At 44.4% G+C, this 25,226-nt stretch overlaps 1 protein-coding gene across 2 annotated transcripts; it reads left to right on the top strand.

The window, feature by feature from the left end:
• The first annotated feature begins 720 nt into the window (after positions 1-720).
• On the top strand, positions 721-24,825 carry LOC135487087 (glycogen debranching enzyme-like). Of its 2 annotated transcripts, XM_064770431.1 has the most exons (30): positions 721-865; positions 2,627-2,710; positions 3,522-3,744; positions 3,999-4,560; positions 4,945-5,053; positions 5,287-5,413; positions 6,216-6,428; positions 6,803-6,945; positions 7,166-7,189; positions 7,850-8,037; positions 8,691-8,814; positions 9,109-9,272; positions 9,467-9,568; positions 9,967-10,119; positions 11,472-11,619; positions 12,045-12,267; positions 12,525-12,790; positions 13,219-13,352; positions 13,696-13,829; positions 13,929-14,110; positions 14,261-14,363; positions 14,711-14,936; positions 15,210-15,321; positions 15,624-15,759; positions 17,124-17,236; positions 17,442-17,650; positions 17,932-18,029; positions 19,821-19,908; positions 20,241-20,429; positions 20,616-24,825. In XM_064770431.1, the coding sequence occupies exons 2-30, from the start codon at positions 2,635-2,637 to the stop codon at positions 20,694-20,696; spliced, it is 4,650 nt and encodes a 1,549-aa protein (XP_064626501.1). In that variant the 5' UTR covers positions 721-865; positions 2,627-2,634; the 3' UTR covers positions 20,697-24,825. The 2 variants fall into 2 exon arrangements, with proteins under 2 accessions (XP_064626501.1, XP_064626502.1); XM_064770432.1 differs by lacking the exon at positions 7,166-7,189.
• The last annotated feature ends 401 nt before the right edge of the window (positions 24,826-25,226 follow it).

Here is a 25,226-nt window from a genome sequence, read left to right as displayed (position 1 = left end):
CGATGTAAAGTGACACTAGTTATTAACAATTATAAACTGGGTATTGTCTAACTCATCGCTCTAGGTGGATTAGACTCCCGAGACAGCCCATTGCGCCATCCTAATTGGATCTCGTTAGGGTGAGGGACGAGGCTTGTCCACGTGTCCGGAGTGGGGCTTCGTCCCTCACCCTAAAAAGATCCAATTAGGATGACGCAATGTTCTGACCCAGGAGTCTAGGAAAAGGGTGTTCAGCCTCAGATCGAGGACATCAAGGTCATGACAATAATTCAGCAGTAACAAAGCGATGTGATTCTACTCTGTTCGTCTGCCTTTTCTCAGTTGTACACGATACATGCCATATACTGTCTGTTATTTTGATTTTTGATCAAATAGACTGTTATCAAATCAAATTGTCACAATCAGGGACCGAGGACACTTCGAGGAAATGTTTTTCGCCTTCGTAGTGTGTCGCCATCTATCCTCAATTGAATACACTAAAATATATTTTTTAAGTCTGGCGCAAATCAACGTTTTACTATATTTTCTTCTTCTCGAACCTCAACAGGTTAGATTAGATAAGATGTTTATAAAGTCGAATGATATTGTTATTTCCACTCATTTGTATCTTATGTCGATACAGATAACCAAATGTTTTTCATTTAGATGTGTTTGACTTTGAGATTTTTAAATGCGATTTGCGAAAGACTAGTGCCATAGTGGATGTGCTGGATGGCCTGACCTTGACCCCAAATGATAACATCCAAACGCCCTGAATATTTCGGAAAACTCTTCATAATTTATGGGAAAAATAGCATCAATTCGTGAAATCATCCCCAAGGAAGAACTTCTGAAAACGGGGGTTCTTAAGAGGCTTTAATAACCGGTGGGTTTACTTGTAAACATGCACGATAGAAGCTGCAAAAACCAAGGTCAAAAATGCACTGGCCTGGGCATGGGCCACTGTACTGTCAAAATCATAGGCCTAGTCATGGAATGTGTGCACTGTGCGGCTGTGACTCTTCTGTACTGGCAAAAGGCCTTCTCGAAGAAGACGAATCACAGCCAAAACACATCAAATGCGCACACTTGGTCGAATGCATGTCATGATGTGAAGCAATGTTCCACAGTGGCAGTGCTTAACTGCTGCCAGTCCCCAGTGGCAGTGAGTAATTCTTATGTCATGCAGGTCACTTTCTAATCATTGTGTAGTCCAAGCTGTCAATAATTACAGTAAGTGAACTGCCAGCAATTAGTGTCATGCTTTGCTCTGGGGTCAAATCCTTTAGCAATACAATGGATTGGAAATACAATGGATTGGAATACTTGAAGAATGTTTGATACATGATCAAAATTCTATTGCTGTGATTAGGCCTATATCAGTTTGATAAATATCTTAGGGAATGGTTTTAATTGGGAACTTATCAATCAAAATTCAGTCAGTGAGGTAATAGTAAACTTTCTGAAGATTATTATATCTTAAGGTTTCAAATATCAAAACACAGATTGTCGATGGACGTAGACTGCTTGGCTTTGAATTTATTTTGTTACAAAATTAAGAATTTAGCTGGCTTTTCTGCAGATTGAATTCAATAAATTTCCTAAAGCCCTTTGTATTCAAGTATATTCTGGTCACTCTCAAACCTCTTTACAACCTGCCCAGTCAATACACTTGACAATGTCCCCAGACGTTGTTTGGGAGTCACTAAGTTGTAGTGTCACAATGAAAAGCAAGTTGCTGACATAATAACGTCACAATGAAACACAAGATGCTGATGTGAGGCACCGCTAGATATACAAGTGCTCCAATGCCAATTACAATAATGTTACCTACTTAGTACTTGTACTAAAAGTTGAAAGAATGCAGAAGAAGACACTAAAAATCACATTAGTGTATCCAGCAAATGAGACATATTGCCCAGGCAAAGAGTCCTTCAATGAAGTAATGTTGGTTAAGGTCATTTAAATTACCAATTATTGCTTCCCAGGATCTCTCCCACTTTACAATCAGAATTATTTGTAAATATCGTCTAGATCATCAACTTTGTTGATTATAAACTAATTCTCTTGACCTGGTTGAAATTTTTAAAAGCCCTAACTTACTGAATTAGTTCTAGGCTAAGTATATGAAATGCAAATATTGATGTTAGACAGGTCTTGAGAGAGAGAATGAGAGCAGATGAAATACAGGCCTCCAACCTTGCGATCTTGATTGTTTGATATTGACCCAGATGGTCAAGTACACTTTAGATAACATGGTGAAATTCTTCCCATCGTCTCCTCTATTAAGGATCAGGCATGAAATGGAGGACAGGTCTGAGATCTGGCTGCAAGGTTTGAACAAACTGATTTCACTGTGCATCCCACTTTCTCTGGCAAAACTTTGTTGAGGGATTTTTGCAGGATTCACTTCAATTCTTGCTTCTCTTCATTCCGACTTGGAAAGAGTACAATGCTGTCTCTTTCTTGTGACTCACTCTTGAGCTTCCCCTGTCTTGCTCTAATCTGTGGTGTTCATTGTCGCAGGCCACAGCAATTATATGCAAGTGTTTGCACTTCGCTCTGTCCTACCTTCCCTGGTCCAAAACCACCCTGGAGATTGAAAGCCTATCAAGATGCTGAATCTTTGACCTCGTCTCTTTTGCAGCCGTGAAGATGGCGTGTCAGGTTCGTGTTCTGACTATCAATAAGGGCGAGAAGAATGACACAACCCTTTATCGGCTCGAGAAAGGTAGGTGAAGAACCAGTTTGGAGTTTGTTGGTTTATAGCTGAGGTTCCGCTACACACTGTATTGCTCCTCCTGTCAATCATTCAAGGCCTGAGTGAAAATCAGCTTGGAATGTGCTGAGCACAGACTCGCTCACTTTAAATTGACCCCTTGGTTGAAGCCATGGGGGGGAGTGCTGTGCGTCTTCGGTAACGAAGTCGGCAGTCCTGGAGATTTCTACCACAGAGCCCTAGAGCTTTGCGATCAGGGTGGTGTCCTTTGGTCAGTATCCCTCTCATCGTGTTTGTCTAACTCTGAGATTTCCTGGATTCTCTTGAAAGAACTGAGTGATAGTGGCACCTTGAGTGCTGCAAATGAGCCATTTTTGTGGCTGCAATCTGTGATGGATTGTATTTGGAAAGTGGCCGCTGATTGGTTAAATTGCAATCCCACCTCGTGATGTAAAGGAAACCTCCAGGTCGCAGGGACCTAATGACTTGTTTGCTTTATCTGACTTTGTTATACTTGGCTTTGTAAGAGATACATTCAGATGTAGGTCAAAGAACCAAAGCTGAGGCCACCTGGTTTACTCTGACAGGTGAAATATGAATACAAGTTTACACTCACCTCACCTGAGTGTGTAGAGTCGATATCAAGTGAAATGCAATGTATACATGTTGATAGCTCTTGCTGAAGTTTGCCAAGGTTGTAAATTACTTCACTGAGATTTTAGCCTGGTTTGCAGGAACGGTGTAGATTGTAGGCCTAAATCATCAGCTTAGTTGGCCCTTATAACATACAAATAAAAGAAAGATGCTCTCTCTTCCTCTCCAGGGTGGTGCCTACGTTTTGCCGTCGGCCCAACCCTCCAGGATCAGACGGTACGGGTCTTCTGCACCCAGCCTCAAGCTCCAAATGTTGCCTTCAACAATATGAAATACTATGAAATAACCTGGACAAAGTTGGGGACGTCTGCCCACGACACCTATGATGACTATGCCGAACTCAAAATCACCATGGCCGGCTCGTTTTCTTACTTCTTCACGATTGACGGCAGGTGAGGTATATATTGTTGTCAAAGGAAGGCCATGCTTACTATTGAATTCTATAAACCTATTAGGTTGGTTTTCAGTTTGCGCTCAATGTTTCCTCAATAGATTGCAATTTTCTGATTTGGTCTTACTCAGAATGGCAGAATTATACAAGTTTTGTTAAGTGACAGCATCAAACGAATTTATGGGTGTCATTGATGTCACCACCTTCCCTACAAACTCAGTGGAGCTCTCTTGCATACCTTTCATTTCTTTGTAGTGACTTCGCAGAGAATGCAAACGGGAGTGGTTACTTCTTGGTGGACCCCGGTCTCGTCCACGGACCCGAGGATGAACCGCTGCCTCTCGATTGCATCCAGTGCCAATCGGTCATCTCAAAGCTTCTCGGTCCTTTACCCGACTGGGAAAAAACGCTCCTGGTCACGAAAGAGACTGGTTATAACATGATCCACTTTACTCCACTACAAGAACTGGGCTACTCAAAGTCTGCTTACTCTCTAAAGGAGCAACACAAGTTGAATTCAAGTTTCAATTCAGATTCGAAAGTTTACGATTTTAATGACCTGGAAGTTTTAGTGAAGAAAATGGCGAAAGAATGGGGTGTGTTATCCATGACAGACCTTGTATTAAATCATACAGCTAACAATAGTGACTGGGTACATGAACATCCAGAATGCACCTATAATATCGTGAATTCACCGCATTTACGACCGGCGTATGTGTTCGATAGAATTCTGTGGCACTTCAGCGCGGAGATTGCAGAGGGGAAGTGGACATCACATGGCATACCACCCGAAATTAACTGTGAAGATCACTTGAATGTAAGTTTACTAACGCTGATCAGTTAGAAATCAGTGGAAACCTGTCACCCCACAAACAGAGCTGACCTGACAGCATGTAGTCACCTTGAGCATGGCACTTTCCTTCAGTTGCTTATTTTGAGTGACACAACAAGATCCGCAAAGCTAGTTTCCTTCACAGGACCTGTGAAGATCCTGCATTAGGTTGTAAAAGAATCTTGTCTTTAAACTGTGTACTTGACTAAAACACAAAATTCTGGTAGGCCTCCATGTAACGTCAGCCAGAGATTTCAGATTTCACTATGACTGTCTGTCTTGAAGGTCAATGTTTAACATGCATAGATGCCAAGGATTGGTGAAAATGTCCAGAATCCTTTGTTGATGTATAATGTTTCTGTGTTTCAGGCCATTCACCATGTTTTACTAGATAAAGTCATCCCTCGGTTCAGACTCCATGAATATTATCTCCTTCATTTAGATGAGGTGGAAGAGAAATTCAAACAATTAATCACAGGTTGGTTGATGAAGTCGGTTTTGTGGACGGCATGGTGGCATAGAGCATGTCAGAGTTAGTTAGAGTCACCTAAGATTACAAATCGCTACCAGTCGTAGCCCCCTGGACCAGGGTTACTTGTGTGGTCATGATTGGGATTGTTGTGTCCAACTTTGTGTAGCAACATCTAGAAAAGGAGCATGGTTGAAGTTATTGTGCCTGACTCGAGTTAATCTTCTGCTTTATTCCTTCAGCTGGTAGACCACCCTCAGAGCCCGTAGAAGTCACTCAACCATTAGAGATACAAATTGACCCAGAATATAGACGTCTCAAATGTACCATTGATTTTGATCTAGCTGTAAAGATATTCAATACAGTAGGGTATGTTCATTGTTGCTTGTTACGTAGACAGTTGCAGATGGTTATGGATGGAATTTTGTCAACATCTGCCAAAATCAATCATAAACTTAATCATTACCACCTGGAGGAGAGATGGTGAATCTGACGTTTCGTCAGCCTGTTCCCCCGGGATTTGTTCTTCAACAGCAAAACTATGGTAGCTGCTACATGGCACTGACTGTCACCAGGGTATTGCATTGTTGTGACACAGACGTGACTACATGGCACTGACTGTCACCAGGGTATTGCATTGTTGTGACACAGACGTGACAACATGGCACTGACTGTCACCAGGGTATTGCATTGTTGTGACACAGACGTGACAACATGGCACTGACTGTCACCAGGGTATTGCATTGTTGTGACACAGACGTGACTACATGGCACTGACTGTCACCAGGGTATTGCATTGTTGTGACACAGACGTGACAACATGGCACTGACTGTCACCAGGGTATTGCATTGTTGTGACACAGACGTGACTACATGGCACTGACTGTCACCAGGGTATTGCATTGTTGTGACACAGACGTGACTACATGGCACTGACTGTCACCAGGGTATTGCATTGTTGTGACACAGACGTGACAACATGGCACTGACTGTCACCAGGGTATTGCATTGTTGTGACACAGACGTGACTACATGGCACTGACTGTCACCAGGGTATTGCATTGTTGTGACACAGACGTGACAACACTTTCCGTCGAGTTGTGACATCTTTTTTGTTTTTGGTGAAACTTGTTTTTCTTCTCAGTTGAAATTGAAATGTTCTCATTTCCAGGCCTGATTGGGAATCGGAGGAAGCCCGCGTGACACGATGCTGTGTAGCATTCCGCGAATGTCTGGATCATCTCAACGGCGGCCGATACGACAAGCTGACTGTCCACATGCATGCTGCTGTCAAGAACGTCGTAGCCAATGCCCGTTATCGCTTTCTGGCGTGTCATGGCCCAAGGCTGGGCACGGTGACTAAGGAGGAACCAATTATGTGGAAGTAAGGCTGTTTTCTAGTTGCTGCAGCTTATACAATATGAACTGACAGTGTAGGTTATATAAGTCTCTGACATCTTTTGGTATATGATCTAGCCCGAAATGAAATGACCCAAAATCTGAAACGACCTAAAAATCTTATTGCAGAGTGCAGTGATGACGTTCAGGTCACATCAACTCTAATTTTTCTTCCCTATTAGTGTCACAAACTCTTTGACAAAACTTAGGCAGCCAAAAGTTAGGTCACAGTGAGTATCTGAATGGTAATGTTGTAGTATTGAAGCTGTGAGGTGACCAAATAGTCCCTTTTCAAGTTGCAATCTTGATAGAAACCGACTGCTAGTGCTACGCTGATGATGCGAGACATTTCTGTTTCAGATACTTCCTGCATCCTGTTGACGAGGACAGCACGGTCGAAGAGGAGGAGGAACTCATGTCAGACCCGGCTATCGGCTCCCATCGCATGGCACACAACGGATGGGTCATGGACGATGACCCACTGAGGAACTTTGCCGAACCAGGTAGGGAGAGTCTCATGAATTGTCAGGTTGTTTTTGTTCTTTGTGATAAAACCTTTCATGTTTAGGGTTTGTTGCGACAATTTCTGGGTGTCTCCTCCTGGTCTTCATTTGCTGCTGTGGATGAAAGGATGAAATCAATGCCTTATAAATCTAACAATTCACAAAAAGCTCCTCTCTTTGATGTCGTATTTCATGAAATGCATTCTTGCTTTAACTGCAGTCAAACAGACAGATGCCTTGAAAGGTAAAAGTGAACTATAAATATTCTGTATTCGCTTTAGGATTGCACAACACAGGTGTCTATTTGTGATTGCTTTTATATGTAGCTTTATTAATCATAAGTTAACATGTCCAATGGACGCCAAGTATTTTGCTATCGACGGCAAAACAAGGACATTGCGTCAGTCGGCAACTGTGTGCTCTTCAATGTCATGTTCCAAAAGACTTGACGTTAATCTAACACAAGTGTGAGCAGTGTTGCACCATTGACATGGTATCCTTGTTTTGCCATCCATCGCCAATGATCATGTGTCCAATAAGGCAGCATCAATCATCATCTCTAGCATTGGTGTGATAGATCATCTTATGCCGTCCTGATGGAGCACGGTGAAGGTATTTCTTACAGCTTGTGTGTTGTGGTGATAACTTTTGTAAGAATTGATGTTGTCTGCTAACAATGGTCATTGGTAAGCTGCTGTAAGAATGTCTGTCTCGGGCTAAGACAAGATGTATGATTTTAGGATTCAAAGAATAGTTTTCATGAATCACAACATGACTTAGTTTCCTGAATTAGACCCGTCTTAAGGAGTGTTTTCAGCATGACTTGTTGTTCATGTAACTGTGAAGTGGAGACTCAATAAACGGTGAGACCAGCTTCTGTATGAACATCTGGTCTCTCTTCCAGGCTCCAACATCTACTTAAGGAGAGAACTCATCGTGTGGGGTGACAGCGTCAAGCTGAGATTTGGTCAGAAGCCAGAGGATTGCCCTTTCTTGTGGGAGTATATGAAGGAGTATGCTACAACTACCGCTAGGATCTTTCATGGTGTCCGGCTGGACAACTGCCACAGTACCCCACTTCATGTGGCTGAGGTAGGTGCAGCCGTTGGCCCTATGGCTCTGATCTTTCATGGTGTCCGGCTGGACAACTGCCACAGTACCCCACTTCATGTGGCTGAGGTAGGTGCAGCCGTTGGCCCTATGGCTCTGATCTTTCATGGTGTCCGGCTGGACAACTGCCACAGTACACCACTTCATGTGGCTGAGGTAGGTGCAGTCGTTGGCCCTATGGCTCTGATCTTTCATGGTGTCCGGCTGGACAACTGCCACAGTACACCACTTCATGTGGCTGAGGTAGGTGCAGTCGTTGGCCCTATGGCTCTGATCTTTCATGGTGTCCGGCTGGACAACTGCCACAGTACCCCACTTCATGTGGCTGAGGTAGGTGCAGCTGTTGGCCCTATGGCTCTGATCTTTCATTGGGTCAGGCTGGAGAAGAAGCCTATTCAAGTTCCCAGCCATGACTCGCCCAGGCCTTGCTTTGATACATGTTGCACTCAAATACCTTGGCTAACTGAAGTACTACAGGATGTCTCAAGCTACTGAATTTCTTGTCTTGTTGTATAGTACTTGTCTGAATCTCTCTATGACTTATGTCTAGTAAGCAGCCACTACTGCTTGTTTCAAATGAGGTCAGATACACCTCACGCTTCGAGAATAACACTCCTGTTCATATTGTCTTTCAGTTCATGCTGTCAGCGGCTCGTGAAGTGCGACCAGATCTCTATGTCATCGCTGAACTCTTCACGAAGAGTGAAGATACAGATAATATATTCATCAACCGCCTTGGCATCAATTCTCTCATCCGAGGTAAGCTTTTATTTCGTATTTCTGAGCCGACTAGTGGTTGTAAAGATCTGTGCCTGTTCTATGTTTTCTTGAGCTTTGATTCAACCATGTCAGAACTGATAGTGTTTTGTGCCTGCAGCAATAGATAGATCCCTGTCAGCCCCATGTGAGGAGCGTTTGAAACATGTCAGTCAAAGGCTGTGAGACAAACTAGGGCAAACACTGCAGATCTCTGTGACCGGGTTCATATTTAGTTCTCTATTAATGCTAAGAACTTGCTGAAGAAGTTCTTAACGTCAGAAACTTGTCTTTCAGAGGCGATGAGTGCTGGTGACTCACACGAAGAAGGGCGTCTTGTGTTTAGATATGGCGGTCGCCCGGTCGGCTCCTTCATAAAGCCACCTGTAAGACCACTCATGAAGTCATTAGCACATGCCCTCTTCTTTGATCAGACTCATGATAACCAAAGTCCTGTTGAGGTTAGTACCGCAAGACATTTCAGATAGTTGATTTGGACTGTTGACAGGGGAGTCACCCAAGCTTCTCTCCCATAAAGCCACCTGTAAGACCACTCATGAAGTCCTGATAGCAAGTGCCCTGTTCTATGAAATCTCACGATAACCAAAGACCAGTGTAGCCTCCAGTAAATCAAAACATGGTGATCTTTTTGCAGGTTCGTTCCGTGTATGACCTGTTTCCAAGTGCTGCCATTGTATCGATGGCCAGTTGTGCCACTGGCAGTAATCGAGGATATGATGAGTTGGTGCCTAATCATGTGAGTACTGTTTAGAGATGGGAATGTTTGAAATCAGGCCAGTAGAATCAGACTTAGTTACCAAGGAGTGGTGGTCATAGCATAGAGAGGGGTGAATTTGGTCATTGGGACCGCCCAATCCAGTGGTCATGGTCTGGGTACTGGGGTGGGCGTGTTACCAGGGGCCTTGTAATGGTAATTAGAGAGGAAACCATTAGGGATGAGCGATTCTTGGTCGTCATAGCAGGGTGGTTGCCGACCGAGATTCCACTGTAGTTTTCTTTTGTGAACCCAAAGGTTTCCCCAGAGTCACACCCCCATTTCTTCCTCCCCTTCAACTTCCTGGCCCACCCCTGGATTGGGCTGCAGTTGAAGTCCCCTCCATTTTCCTTATTCTCTACTGTCTTCTCTTTCATTAGATTCACGTGGTCAGTGAGAAGAGATGTTATAAAACCTGGACTGAACAGACTAATCCCGAGAATGTCGGAGTGAATATCAGAAGCGGCATCATCGCAGGCAAGAAGGCACTCAACCGGCTGCATTACGAGATGGGCATGACAGGATTCACTCAGGTAACTTGACTGATGACGGCAGAGATGCCAAGTGTCCTCCAGGTCTGCTTGACTGATGATGGCAGAGATGCCAAGTGTCCTCAAGGTCTGCTTGACTGATGACGGCAGAGATGCCAAGTGTCCTCCAGGTCTGCTTGACTGATGACGGCAGAGATGCCAAGTGTCCTCCAGGTCTGCTTGACTGATGACGGCAGAGATGCCAAGTGTCCTCCAGGTCTGCTTGACTGATGACAGCAGAGATGCCAAGTGTCCTCCAGGTCTGCTTGACTGATGACGGCAGAGATGCCAAGTGTCCTCCAGGTCTGCTTGACTGATGACGGCAGAGATGCCAAGTGTCCTCAAGGTCTGCTTGACTGATGACGGCAGAGATGCCAAGTGTCCTCAAGGTCTGCTTGACTGATGACGGCAGAGATGCCAAGTGTCCTCCAGGTCTGCTTGACTGATGACGGCAGAGATGCCAAGTGTCCTCAAGGTCTGCTTGACTGATGACGGCAGAGATGCCAAGTGTCCTCCAGGTCTGCTTGACTGATGACGGCAGAGATGCCAAGTGTCCTCAAGGTCTGCTTGACTGATGACGGCAGAGATGCCAAGTGTCCTCCAGGTCTGCTTGACTGATGACGGCAGAGATGCCAAGTGTCCTCAAGGTCTGCTTGACTGATGACGGCAGAGATGCCAAGTGTCCTCAAGGTCTGCTTGACTGATGACGGCAGAGATGCCAAGTGTCCTCCAGGTCTGCTTGACTGATGACGGCAGAGATGCCAAGTGTCCTCAAGGTCTGCTTGACTGATGACGGCAGAGATGCCAAGTGTCCTCAAGGTCTGCTTGACTGATGACGGCAGAGATGCCAAGTGTCCTCAAGGTCTGCTTGACTGATGACGGCAGAGATGCCAAGTGTCCTCCAGGTCTGCTTGACTGATGACGGCAGAGATGCCAAGTGTCCTCCAGGTCTGCTTGACTGATGACGGCAGAGATGCCAAGTGTCCTCAAGGTCTGCTTGACTGATGACGGCAGAGATGCCAAGTGTCCTCAAGGTCTGCCTCCTGTTCTATGTACAGCACAGGATGACCAAGCTTGTACACCTAACCTGAGCACCTGTGTCCCACACTTGACATCTGCCTTTTTTATGTTCAAAGATGCCATCACCATTCTTAGTTCTTTGGGTGTGATGAATTTGGACTAACTTTTAGGGCACAGAAAATTCCCTCTTAAAGTGCTGAATTGTCAAAAATGATTAACATGATGATTCGTTGAAAAGTTCTTCATCCAGTAATATCTAATGGTACCAGTATTTTCATGAGAGATTTGAATGTGAGTTGACTCTTTCTCCAATAACAATGACAGTTGTTTTTTAGGTGTATGTTGATCAGGTGGACACAAACATTGTCGCTGTGACACGACACAACCCGGTCAGCCACATGTCAGTCATCTGTGTGGCGAGGACATCGTTTGGACATCCTCACAACATGGAGACCGGCTTCGTGCCTCCGCTCTGTGTTCCTGGTAAGAGGGAGTCTGTTACCTTTGTCTTGTTGTCTTGAATGACCAGTTGACCTTGGCAGTGGCAGATTTGGGGGGAAGGCATGAAGTGTCCACCCCCTCTCTGTTGGAGAACAACAACTTTTCAGGCTGAATCATGCTCAGACGCATATTTGGCAAATCTTTTTGGGGGCTGGCCACCAACTCCTTCATTTCAAAAATCATACCTTCGGTGCTCTTGTGTGGGCTGTGTCCCCCTCCCCTGATTTCTGGATCCACCATTGCAGATTGATTAAAACTGCTGGTCGTGCATGCAATATGGCTGTGCTGGTTTCAATCCTAGATTTCATCCCTGGATGAAGCATCCTCACGACATGGAGCTGTAAGTGTAAGCATGTGTTTCAATGAAGGAATAGCTCTTCATCACCCTCTGTCTATGTCCTCTGCAGGCACTGTCAATGAGATCATCCTGGAAGGCTCCTTGAAGCAGAAGGCACAGAATGAGTTCATAAAGGACCTGAAGTACATCAACGGGTTGACCGACTACGTTCTGAGCATCAGGGAGAATGTCAAGGTCTATGAGAGTGAGATGGTCGAACTTCGCGACACAGACACCGACATCGAGGAACTGGAATTCGTCAATTTTCCACCGGGAAGTGTGTTGGTCATCCGGTAAGTGATTATTGGATCAGATTTGAAACTCAGCTTCGTCAGATTCAAGAATTTTGAATGTAACTGCAGACTGTCCATATGTCATCTCCATGGGGCATGGGGATGAAGAGAAAAAACAAATATCACAATCTTTTTACTCTCCCCAAGACATTACAACGCTGTGGTTCTAGAAAAAGGCCCTAAATCAGCAATGGTGACCGTGAAAAGATGCAGACTCACTTCATTGAATTCTCACTGTGATCTTTCTTCATTTACAGAGTATCCCTAAACAGTCAATCCAAGAATGCCATCCTGGCCCTGCGCAGCTGCCTGACCCAGTTTGGGTATCGCATGCGCTCGTACAGCGGTAGGAAGCTGGAGCGATGCGACAGCACAAACTTCAAAGGCATTCTGTCGCATCTGTCGCTAAACGACTTCAATCGCATGCTGTATCGCTGCGATGGTGAAGAGAGGGATGATGGGAAGGGTTATGGCATGTATAACATACCCAACTATGGCGATTTGAAGTATTGTGGATTGCAAGGTTTGTGGACGTTTCATTGCAAAACTAATAACAAAACTGGTTGCACATTGAGAACTAATCTCAGTGATCGAAGCATCTTCTCTCCTGAGATGGTCCAGTTGGCACTCTCTCATGCTGATGAGTTTGCTACTATAAACACCATTGGTAAACGTAAACAAACTTTGATATCCAAAAGTGTTTGTGAGGAATTCTGTTCATTTTGTACTGATGATGTGTACGGATGATTTCCTTGTGAAGTTGGTGGAGTTTTTTCAGACCTGAGACTGCTGAGGGAACCTTCACTCTCAGGACCAAGTCACCACTGTCATCCTGTGAAGGTAGCCATACTTGGAATCGGAGATAACGGATGCTTGTGTCAACTTCAATAATAAATCCAATTAGTGACAATGGTGGTGTTATAGATTAAAAATGTCTTCTGTTAATTTCAGGCTTCATGACAGTGATGGGTAAGATAAGCTCTGATGATGATCTTGGCCATCCCATGAGTGATAATCTCCGCAACGGAGACTGGATGTGTGACTACATCTCATCTAGATTGACCAAGCACCCCACAACTAAAGAGGTGAGGTCTTACCCTCCATACCCTTGTAACCTTCAGCCATTCAGCTCTAATTCTTGTCAAATGGATTGTGGGTTACTACTACTGGGGATATTTTTCTTTGAACAAATTCTATCAGCAAGTCAAAGCTGACTCGGACCAACAAGTCATCTGAATTCAAGCAGAAGAAGCCTTTGACATTGACTTCTGCTTGACTGAGATACCGCACACAGGCTTTGTATAACTTGCTGAGAATTCAACTCCTTAAATATTACCTGTGTTAGAAGTCAAGCTAACCATTGAGACCATTATAACGCTGAAGAGTATTGAAGAGATCTCTCCTCTAACTTCTCTCTTTCACTATCAGCTTGGCAGGTGGTTTGAGTCGACGTTTGCACATCTGAAGGAGATCCCACGTTACATGATCCCTTGTTACTTTGAGGCAGTGATGGAGGGGGCACTAGCGATAGCAGAGGAGACGGCTCTAGGAATGATGTCTGAGTAAGTTTGTGTGCCTTCATTGATGCATCAGTGCTGTTTTCTCTTCGAGTGAAATCTGACAGATATTTCTGGTAATATACTCTCTCTTCTCTTTCACAGATTTGTGCGCACTGGTTCTTCGTTCGTACGAGCCCTAGCCATAGCGAGTCTACAGTTTGTGAGCGTAGTGAAAACAGCAGCGCTGCCCCGACTCTCAACAAACCTAGCCACACCTTTACCAAACATGATTGTCAATACTGACAATGGCAAGAGGGAGCAGGCTTGTGTGACTATTTCAGCGGGTAGGCTGTCGATTTCCATTTCACCTCTTTAGATATAATGTCAGCCTGATCTCAACAACAAATCTTTCAAGGATAACACACCTTTGTTTGCTTTAGCCTCTTTGAGTAAGGAATGGAACAGTTTATAAAGAACTATGACTCTCATTGCAGGCTTGCCTCACTTTTCCCAAGGTGTGATGCGATGCTGGGGTCGAGACACATTTATCTCAATGAGGGGGATTCTCTTATTGGAGGGGAGGTACCAAGAGGCCAGGTAAGGCAGAAGTTATTCACCTTTATGATAATTAGCCAATGATCTATGCATTTATAACCTGACATGTGCTTTGAGCACAATATAAACATCTCCTGAATAAACTACTGGTAATATTTTCGGCAGAATTCACTAAAATCTTTAAACATAGATTTCCATGGAAATGCTGATTCATGGCCTCCAAAATATGTGAAGCTCTGCCTCCAACCGAATCAAAGATTATTTTGTGAATTTTGTAATCGTTTTGATACCTCATTGATGTTTAGAATACTTGGTTGAAGTCAGGGGTGACTCATTTTGAGACATGCGCAACAATTTAAAATCAAGACATGATTTGTCTCCAATCCCAGGTACATCATCCTGGCGTTCGGTGCATGTCTCCGCCACGGTCTCATACCAAACCTTCTCGGTGCCGGATCCCATGCCCGCTTCAACTGCCGGGACGCCGTCTGGTGGTGGTTACACAGTATACAGGACTACTGCTGCATGGTACCAGACGGTGCGAACATCTTGAAGGACTGGGTCTCCAGGATTTACCCGACGGATGAATCATCTGCTCAGCCGGCGGGATTCTGTGTAAGTTGAGTTGTGTTCTATTCTAGATTTACATTGTTTACATTTTGCATTTTTGAAAAATAATCCTAAATTTGTGCTTAAGTCTTTCCCTACACAACGACAACATCAGTAGCAGTCCCTCTGCAAGGACACAGATGATTCAAATCAAGATCTTAACAAACCATCCCCCCTTGGTGCTCACAGGATCTTAGTGCTTGTTAGAAACTGCTTTCTGGATAATACTTGGGAAGATTTTCTTTAAACATTACCTGATGTTTCTCATTGTGTTTATAGGATCAGCCTCTTCATGATGTGATGCAGGAGGCTCTGAACCAGCACTACCAGGGCCTACAGTACAGGGAGAGGTTTGCTGGTCACGCTATTGACAGGGATATGTCCCATCAAGGTGAGGTTTGTCCTCGGAGGCACAGGGCCCACCATGCTAGAAACCACAGTCATATATTCCTACCACCAGTTCTGGTTAATGATTTGTTATCAACTTGGTCAGTGGTGTCATCTGACTTGACACTTAGACCCCAGTCTTCCCTAAAAAGCTTCAGTAAAACCTGATCATTTCTGACCAGTACCCATTTACGCTTGGTGGAGTAAAGCAGGTTAGACAAAGAGACGTTCTACTCACAGGAAGGGTTGATCTATTTTCATAGACAACGAGATAGGCTTAGAATGTACACTTGTCATTCGTTGCAGGTTTCAATAGTGAAATTGGTGTCAGCGAAGAGACAGGCTTTGTGTTTGGTGGAAATGAACACAACTGTGGCACCTGGATGGACAAGATGGGCAGCTCAGAGAAAGCAGGCAACAAAGGCAAACCGGCCACACCAAGGTAAAGTGTGCACCACTGGGGGGATTAGTCAGAGTGTGCACCACTGGGGGATTAGTCAGAGTGATCCTAAACCGGCCACACCAAGGTAAAGTGTGCACCACTGGGGGGATTAGTCAGAGTGATCCTAAACCGGCCACACCAAGGTAAAGTGTGCACCACTGGGGGGATTAGTCAGAGTGATCCTAAACCGGCCACACCAAGGTAAAGTGTGCACCACTGGGGGGATTAGTCAGAGTGATCCTAAACCGGCCACACCAAGGTAAAGTGTGCACCACTGGGGGGATTAGTCAGAGTGATCCTAAACCGGCCACACCAAGGTAAAGTGTGCACCACTGGGGGATTAGTCAAGTGTGCACCACTGGGGGAATTAGTCAGAGTGATCCTAAACCGGCCATACCAAGGTAAAGTTTGCACCACTGGGGGGATTAGTCAGAGTGATCCTAAACCGGCCACACCAAGGTAAAGTTTGCACCACTGGGGGGATTAGTCAGAGTGATCCTAAACCGGCCACACCAAGGTAAAGTTTGCACCACTGGGGGGATTAGTCAGAGTGATCCTAAACCGGCCACACCAAGGTAAAGTTTGCACCACTGGGGGGATTAGTCAGAGTGATCCTAAACCGGCCATACCAAGGTAAAGTGTGCACCACTGGGGGGATTAGTCAGAGTGATCCTAAACCGGCCATACCAAGGTAAAGTGTGCACCACTGGGGGAATTAGTCAGAGTGATCCTAAACCGGCCACACCAAGGTAAAGTGTGCACCACTGGGGGGATTAGTCAGAGTGATCCTAAACCGGCCACACCAAGGTAAAGTGTGCACCACTGGGGGGATTAGTCAGAGTGATCCTAAACCGGCCACACCAAGGTAAAGTTTGCACCACTGGGGGGATTAGTCAGAGTGATCCTAAACCGGCCACACCAAGGTAAAGTGTGCACCACTGGGGGGATTAGTCAGAGTGATCCTAAACCGGCCATACCAAGGTAAAGTGTGCACCACTGGGGGGATTAGTCAGAGTGATCCTAAACCGGCCACACCAAGGTAAAGTGTGCACCACTGGGGGGATTAGTCAGAGTGATCCTGGGTATATAGAGTCTTTTTGACCAGTGAGCTTTGCTGTCTTGCTTGATTTTGTGTCCACAGATATGTAGCCAGGGTTTTTGTCCTTCACATGTTTAAAGTTTAAGAGCCAAGATAGTGAACCTAATCAATTCTTGACCCATGGCCACCAGTGTCCAGAAAATCTCTCAAAGATTGAATTTGTCTTGAAAGATCGGGATGATCTACCTTGTTGGAAGTTGAATACACATGAACAACAGGATGAATGGCAGTTCAGGTTGTAACTTTGATCTCGTTGTCATTGCAGGGATGGATCAGCTGTTGAACTGGTTGGCCTGTGTAAGTCAGCAGTGACCTGGTTAGATGGATTACACAAGCAAGGACATTATCCCTACAAAGGGGTGGAAAAAACAGTTGATGGTAAGCTAACTAACATTCCAATGTGAGCTGTTGAATCGGCAATTGTAACAGGCCATTAGGCCTGTGATAGTAGCAGAAGTGTGACAGAATAGGGCCTCAACAGTCAAACATGTCACAGTATACAGCTTCAACACATTGATCACGCTCACTGCTGCTGTTAAAACCTGATGCCAATTATGTCTCATGATACTCTCCTCTCTCTCAGGTGAAACTGTCAAGATGACGTTCGGTGAATGGAGTGAGAAAATCAAACAGAATTTTGAGAAACATTTCTGGATTAACATATGTACTGACCCCGACGAGCCACGGCCTGACTTGATCAACAGGAGAGGCATCTACAAGGATTCGGTCCGAGCCACACAGGTCTGGAGCGACTATCAGCTCAGGTGTAACGCCCCGATTACCATGGTGGTGGTAAGTTCTATCTTGTTGTTAGAGTAGTATAGCTCAGTGGAAGTAGGACCTTGGTTTGAATCTGAGGAGATGCCAGACTTCTGTCGGTTGATGTACCAGTGTGTTTTGTATGTTTGGATAACTGAGATTAGACAGACGTGCATCTACCTGTTTGAGTTCAAATAATGAGCCAGCGTCAGGACATGTCTTGTCAGAACATTTCTTCATTACCCATCATCCGTTCACTTGATGGTGCAGTGTTTTCATTTCTCTCTGTGTAACTTGTATGGCTTCCTCCGTAGGCACCAGAGATATTCACCCCTGAGAATGCATGGGCAGCCCTGGAGAATACTCAGAAGTATCTGCTTGGTCCACTCGGGATGAAGACCCTCGATCCAAAGTAAGCTGCGTTTAAGATTTCAAGTTTCAATCAAAGTGCATTTCTCCTATTCTGGTTCGTGTTGAGAGGGACATGGTCTGTCTGTCTGTCTTTCTGTCTGTTGATAGGTCTTGATAGAGAGTTCTTCAGTGTCCTGCAAATGAGCCACTTGAATTGGTGCGGCCTCGGATTATGATCACATGCGTGTAGAGTACTGGTGGTGTACTGGTTAAGACAGGTGTCTGACTCTCAGTCAAAGGCTGCCAGCCTGTCCGAGTCCACTTTACTGTAGAGTACTGGTGGTGTACTGGTTAAGACAGGTGTCTGACTCTCAGTCAAAGGCTGCCAGCCTGTCCGAGTCCACTTTACTGTAGAGTACTGGTGGTGTACTGGTTAAGACAGGTGTCTGACTCTCAGTCAAAGGCTGCCAGCCTGTCCGAGTCCACTTTACTGGTTAAGACAGGTGTCTGACTCTCAGTCAAAGGCTGCCAACCTGTCCGAGTCCACTTTACTGGTTAAGACAGGTGTCTGACTCTCAGTCAAAGGCTGCCAGCCTGTCCGAGTCCACTTTACTGGTTAAGACAGGTGTCTGACTCTCAGTCAAAGGCTGCCAGCCTGTCCGAGTCCACTTTACTGGTTAAGACAGGTGTCTGACTCTCAGTCAAAGGCTGCCAGCCTGTCTGAGTCCACTTTACTGGTTAAGACAGGTGTCTGACTCTCAGTCAAAGGCTGCCAGCCTGTCCGAGTCCACTTTACTGTAGAGTACTGGTGGTATACTGGTTAAGACAGGTGTCTGACTCTCAGTCAAAGGCTGCCAACCTGTCCGAGTCCACTTTACTGGATGTAAACAGAACTTTAGAATGCATCGTTATTCCTTTCAGATGGTGAGAATGCCATGGTCAGTAAGTGACACTGATCATTCATGTCATCTCTCCCCGGGACCCTGGTTCCTATTTTCACTTTGCATTCATTAGTTTCTCTGCAAAACATTTGTCTCCAAATACATGTAGTTCACCATGGTAACTAGCTTCTGCTGATAATACCATCAGATTTTCACCAATATGAATTAGCTTTTAAAAGATCCCTGTCTTTTATAAGGATATTTGAACTTAGCTGTTCCATAGCTATGCATGATGCATGAAACTCAGCTTGTGTAGATATCTGTTAGGTTTCCTCAGGTAAGGTGCTGCCATCTGGGCCTTGCTCACTTCTCCCACCTCTTCCCTATCTGTATGAACAGGCAGTTTTATGTGGTGACTGTTCAAGAGAAAATGTGATAATCTATTGGTGTTAAAGTGCACCTGTCATAGTTGAGTGTCAGCTGGCTTCTTTCTCGTCTGGAGCCTCCTGACTGAATCATAACATGGGAGAGACAAAGCACTCTACCAGTACGTCAAACTGATCTATTAGCATATTTATGTTGGCCGTTTCCCAGCCAATCCTGCTCAAAGTGTTTATGTTGTCTACATGTACTAAGTACATACACTTAACTATTGTGAGAATTAACATTAACCCTTAAATAGGAAGAACAAATTGGCTCAGATAGGATTCAAACCCATGACCTTTCGGTCAGAAGTCCTGCACTATAACCACTACACCACCACCAATGTGTTTACTGTGTTCTACGTGGAAGTTTTTTCAAAAATAAGGATAAAATGTTAGCAACAGACAGACTTGTAACCTAGTGGAAGATTTAGAACCAATCCTCATTCAAAGCCCGCCAGCTGGAGAAAGATTGCTAGATTGCTGATAATTAAGGAAGGATGACTTAGTTAACCCTCTGTTATGTCAGTACACTCCTGTCTTCCACAGGGACTGGGCGTATCGAGGAGATTATAACAACTCTGACGACTCTCACAACTTCAATACAGCTAAAGGCTTCAACTACCATCAAGGACCGGTAAGATAGGTTTGTTGTGCTCAAATGGAAGCAGTGTCAATAGCCTTCCAGCTCAGTAGGGAAACTTCTGGCATATCATACCATAGAGTCTGAAACCAGGGTGAACCTCTGTCTCTTGTACCAGAGCAGGGAGTCAAATCCTCGCAATGTAACTAGCTCAGAGTATGCATGATGAATACAATCAGCTTAAATCCACAATTGTTTGGCCGATATGGCTCATTTCACTCCATGAATGTCAGCAGAAGGGTAGTCTTTATAAAATAAAAAGTGACCAGTAAGCTTACTCCAGAATATCTATGTGACAGTGAGTTGTTTCATGATATCTATTTTAGGAATGGTTGTGGCCTGTTGGTTACTTCCTACGGGCCAAACTAATCTTTGCCAAGAAGCTTGAGTCGTCTCGGCCAGGTATCCTGTGTGATACCGTCAAGTTTGTGCGGGGATACCTGTCACGTCATCATCAGTACATACTGGAGTCTGAGTGGCGGTCATTGCCTGAATTGACCAACAGTGATGGGAAGGTAAGTAGACCAAACGATCACTTCAATGTTGCATTAGTGTCAGCCCGTTGATAGCCCAGAGGACCTGTTTAATAGAGACCTGTAATAAGGTTGAACCGTTAATTCAGTATAAAACCACTAAAATGAAACATGAATTCAAACTTGCTATAAAGTAATATTGAGTGATGTGCCACGTGATTGTTTCAGGCGTGCTTCGACAGCTGTGCTGCCCAGGCCTGGTCCGTTGGTTGTATTCTTGAGGTGCTCTACGCCCTGCAGCAGATCTGACCGTTGGCACAAATCAAGAGGAGCAGGAGATCTAGTCTTAACTCGGAGCTTTACTGAACAAACGGCAAGTAGTCTGGAACACAGCACGGAGGCCAAGCAGTGTATTGTTCAATTGTTCAGTTATATTAGACATTTTAGGCAGTTGCCAAAACTAGTATGGTGCTTCAGGCTGTTCCTTTTTCTTCCCCGTTTCACGTGCGGTGCTTAGTGAAGCTACAACTGTTATATTGTCGGCCTCTTTATAATGATATGCAGAATTTCTATGAATCAAGTGCAGTGCTATCTTACTGTACACCAAACATGTTGTCCTGGATGGCAGATTGATAAGTACTGTGCCCTTATAGGATTGACACAACTTGCTTTCATCACCTTTACATTCTTCCCATTCAAAGGAAAGTGAAAATCATATTGCTTGACAGTATGGAAACCATGTAAAGCTGCAGCACTCAATAAGCCAGCCTTTCAATTCGGGCACTAGACCAGCATGCTTTAGCTGACCAATACTTCACCATACCTTAGGGGACGGGCACTAGACCAGCATGCTTTAGCTGACCAATACTTCACCATACCTTAGGGGACGGGCACTAGACCAGCATGCTTTAGCTGACCAATACTTCACCATACCTTAGGGGACGGGCACTAGACCAGCATGCTTTAGCTGACCAATACTTCACCATACCTTAGGGGACGGGCACTAGACCAGCATGCTTTAGCTGACCAATACTTCACCATACCTTAGGGGACGGGCACTAGACCAGCATGCTTTAGCTGACCAATACTTCACCATACCTTAGGGGACGGGCACTAGACCAGCATGCTTTAGCTGACCAATACTTCACCATACCTTAGGGGACGGGCACTAGACCAGCATGCTTTAGCTGACCAATACTTCACCATACCTTAGGGGACGGGCACTAGACCAGCATGCTTTAGCTGACCAATACTTCACCATACCTTAGGGGACGGGCACTAGACCAGCATGCTTTAGCTGACCAATACTTCACCATACCTTAGGGGACGGGCACTAGACCAGCATGCTTTAGCTGACCAATACTTCACCATACCTTAGGGGAGATAGTTTATTAGAGCTTTTGTTCATTGGGTAGGGAATCTCAACAGTCAGACAACTGGTATAAAAACTACCTCAGTATGAAGGGATATGATTCCCACATCAAACTGGGTCCAGCCTCAATTGAGAAGTTTCTGTTTGGTTATTTCAGTATTATTTAGTAGACAATCAGTATCGTCTGAAAGCAAACACCATTCCTGACCCTGCCTGTTTGCGATGTTACTTGAAGTTAATTTATTTATTATATAAACTGTAACATGTATAATATTGGTAACCTATGGTGTGGAGTCTTTCATTAATCCACTAGGTAAAACTAGAATAGTACAGCTGTTACAAAACAAGTGCACTACCTTATCTGTTAATCACGTTTATTCATGCGGCCCTAATTGCAGGACTTGGAATGGGAAGAACTGACATGACTGAGCCCTAATGGCAGGACTTGGAATGGGAAGAACTGACATGACTGAGCCCTAATTGCAGGACTTGGAATGGGAAGAACTGACATGACTGAGCCCTAATGGCAGGACTTGGAATGGGAAGAACTGACATGACTGAGCCCTAATTGCAGGACTTGGAATGGGAAGAACTGACATGACTGAGCCCTAATTGCAGGACTTGGAATGGGAAGAACTGACATGACTGAGCCCTAATGGCAGGACTTGGAATGGGAAGAACTGACATGACTGAGCCCTAATTGCAGGACTTGGAATGGGAAGAACTGACATGACTGAGCCCTAATTGCAGGACTTGGAATGGGAAGATCGGACATGACTGAGCTGGTCGACTGAGCATGCTGCTTTGCTGTGCGAACCTGGTTTTGTTCGCGAAGCCAAAAGTTTGCAAATTTGTTCATTTTTCTTTTGGCATGGACTCAATTCTGTGTTTGCTACCAAAATTTAAATGGTTAATGCATGGAGTTGATGATTTCTCGAGATTCATGTTCATGTTTGCCTCACAGACCTCAAAAAATTAAATGGTGACAATTATCACCCGGTCTACAGTGAACCCTTTGGGTTTTACTTTCAAATAGGCAATCTCAATTATTAGGATTGAACTGTGCAACTTGATAGACGCGAATTCTGTGCTTAATGATGTGATATGTAAATAGGTTACGATGCCATTTGTCGGGTGAATATGGTTAAATATCATGTGATTGTTAGATGCCTTTTAGAATCGATTATATATGTATTGTTATTGCCCAACTAAAACCAGAACTTGAGTACAGAGAGCGTACAATGACACCGGAAGGCAAGCATGTCACCTATGACAGCCAATGATAATGTTACTTAGGGGCCAGACAACTGATGGACTTGTCACGCTCCATCGGTCAGTGATGTCACAGCTTGGTGGTGTTGATGTCGTTGCTGCCATGGCCTCAAGTTTGTCATCCAGTGTGACCGTGTTGACAGCAGTTACTTACCACTTGCAGTCGTCTTCAAATTAACCTGGCACCGGCTTCTTTCGAGAGTGTATATTTGAGGGAGCTAGGAAGTCAATGAGTAGCTTTAGCTCACAATATCGTTGACAGATGAAGTCATTTAAGTTACCGCTTTGGGAATCAGTCGAGGTCAAATTAATTTGAAATGAGGACACATTAGCCATTGTTTTGTTTGAAGTTTGTGCGAAAATGTCTGTACAGATTCATTGTTGAGTTGACTTGTGTGTGAGATAAATTTTGTTTACTAATGTTAATCTTTGTATAGTTTTGCTAAGTTCTTATCAATGAATGAATACTTAATAATGTTATTCTAATGACACCAGTAGAAGGTCTGGTTGTGAATATTCTATAGCAGTTGAGAGGGGTCCGTGTTCCTGTAACAAATACTTAGGGAGGAAAGAAGGTTTCCAATAAAAAGCACTCAGGTGGATCATTGTATCTAAATGAGAGTGGTGTGTATCTACAATTCGCTGCAAGACCTTGTGGAGTACGGTGCGTTGAGATATTTACAGCTGTACTATAATAGTGAGTGATTGGTTTACATCGCCTGCTTCATGAGTGCCATCCATTTGGCATCATGTGCACATCCTCTTGACAGTAGACTGATGTCATGGAGACCGAAACACATGTAGAAATACGTGTATGGTCATCCTTCCTATACATGAACCATTACTGTTGTCATAGAACTTTGTGTCTAGGACTAGGAGTAGTATGCCATAGGGCAGATCGATCTGACCAGGTACTTGGCTGACCTCTTGTCACTAAACTCTACAAAGAGTTATGTTACACAGCCCTGGGCAGCATTGGTTAAGCCCACCCTAAGGAACACTGAAAGAGCATTGGTTAAGCCCATCCTAAGGAACACTGTGAAAGAGCATTGGTTAAGCCCACCCTAAGCAACACTGTGAAAGAGCATTGGTGAAGCCCACCTAAGGATCTTGTGCAACACCATTTTATTTTGGTAAAAGGGATCTGGTCACATTCCTGAGTTCAACTAACTACCTTTGGCCAGAACGATATGAAAACACAATAGTCCATGTTTAGACTTTGAATTTTGGGCAGTGAGGACACTTGTTATTGATATAACTGAGCACCTTAATATCAGTGCCATGAAACATGATGCTTGTGTTGTTCAGTTTCATTGTATTTATTATTGTTTTCTTGTGAAAATGGCTGCACCATGAACGTTCGCTTTCTAGAAGGAGTAAAAAACCGACTGTTTGCACCATGAACGTTCGCTTTCTAGAAGGAGTAAAAAACCGACTGTTTAATTTGAACAACCAGCTGGCTTTACAAGCTTGTCAATTGAAATGATAGTTTATTTGTTTCAGTTGGAAAGATGGAAGGCATGTCAGATTCTGTGCAGGTTGGGACACTGATTCTGCAAGATAAAGCTATGAAATGTAGTGGAGAACCAATCCTAGCTTTGTCTGTCGACCAATCTATGTGTCCTCAACTGGGTGATCTTGTTCCTTTTGTGAAAGATTTGCTTATTTTCATCATTGATGTTTTAACAAATACTTTGGAAACTCTTCTGTTTAGGACTGTTGTTTTGTCATGCTGTCTATTTCTTTCCCCTGTAAAATCCCAATAAACACTCCCTGCTACAGTTATGCAACTGATGTCTGTGTTGAATAGTTTCTTTAAAGTGATGATTTGCAAGAACAGGACTGAAGATTCCTTTGCTTCACTATGTTGCCAATTCGAAAAAGGGCTTTACAGTTCAGACGGTTCTGACTGATCCAATAGAACTCTATAAACGGGAGTTTACTGTGAAGCCGTCCCCGAGTCAGATGGAAACCCAGGCAGAATACACAAAGACCACCCTTTGCTCTTTTCACCGCAGTTTAAAAAGACAAACCTAACCTCTAACAAGCTTCACTGGCATCAGCTATGATGAAGATGAGACGGTCACAGCCAGGCCGAATCAGTCCTGGCTGCTCCACCGTGTTGACAACATGATGAGATAAATGGGACAGTCACAGCCAGGCCGAATCAGTCCTGGCTGCTCCACCGTGTTGAC

Source organism: Lineus longissimus, chromosome 4, assembly GCF_910592395.1.
Source record: "Lineus longissimus chromosome 4, tnLinLong1.2, whole genome shotgun sequence".
NCBI classification, from domain to species: domain Eukaryota; kingdom Metazoa; phylum Nemertea; class Pilidiophora; order Heteronemertea; family Lineidae; genus Lineus; species Lineus longissimus.
Note: the sequence above shows the minus strand (reverse complement) of the source record. Positions and strands in the feature narration are given on the sequence as shown.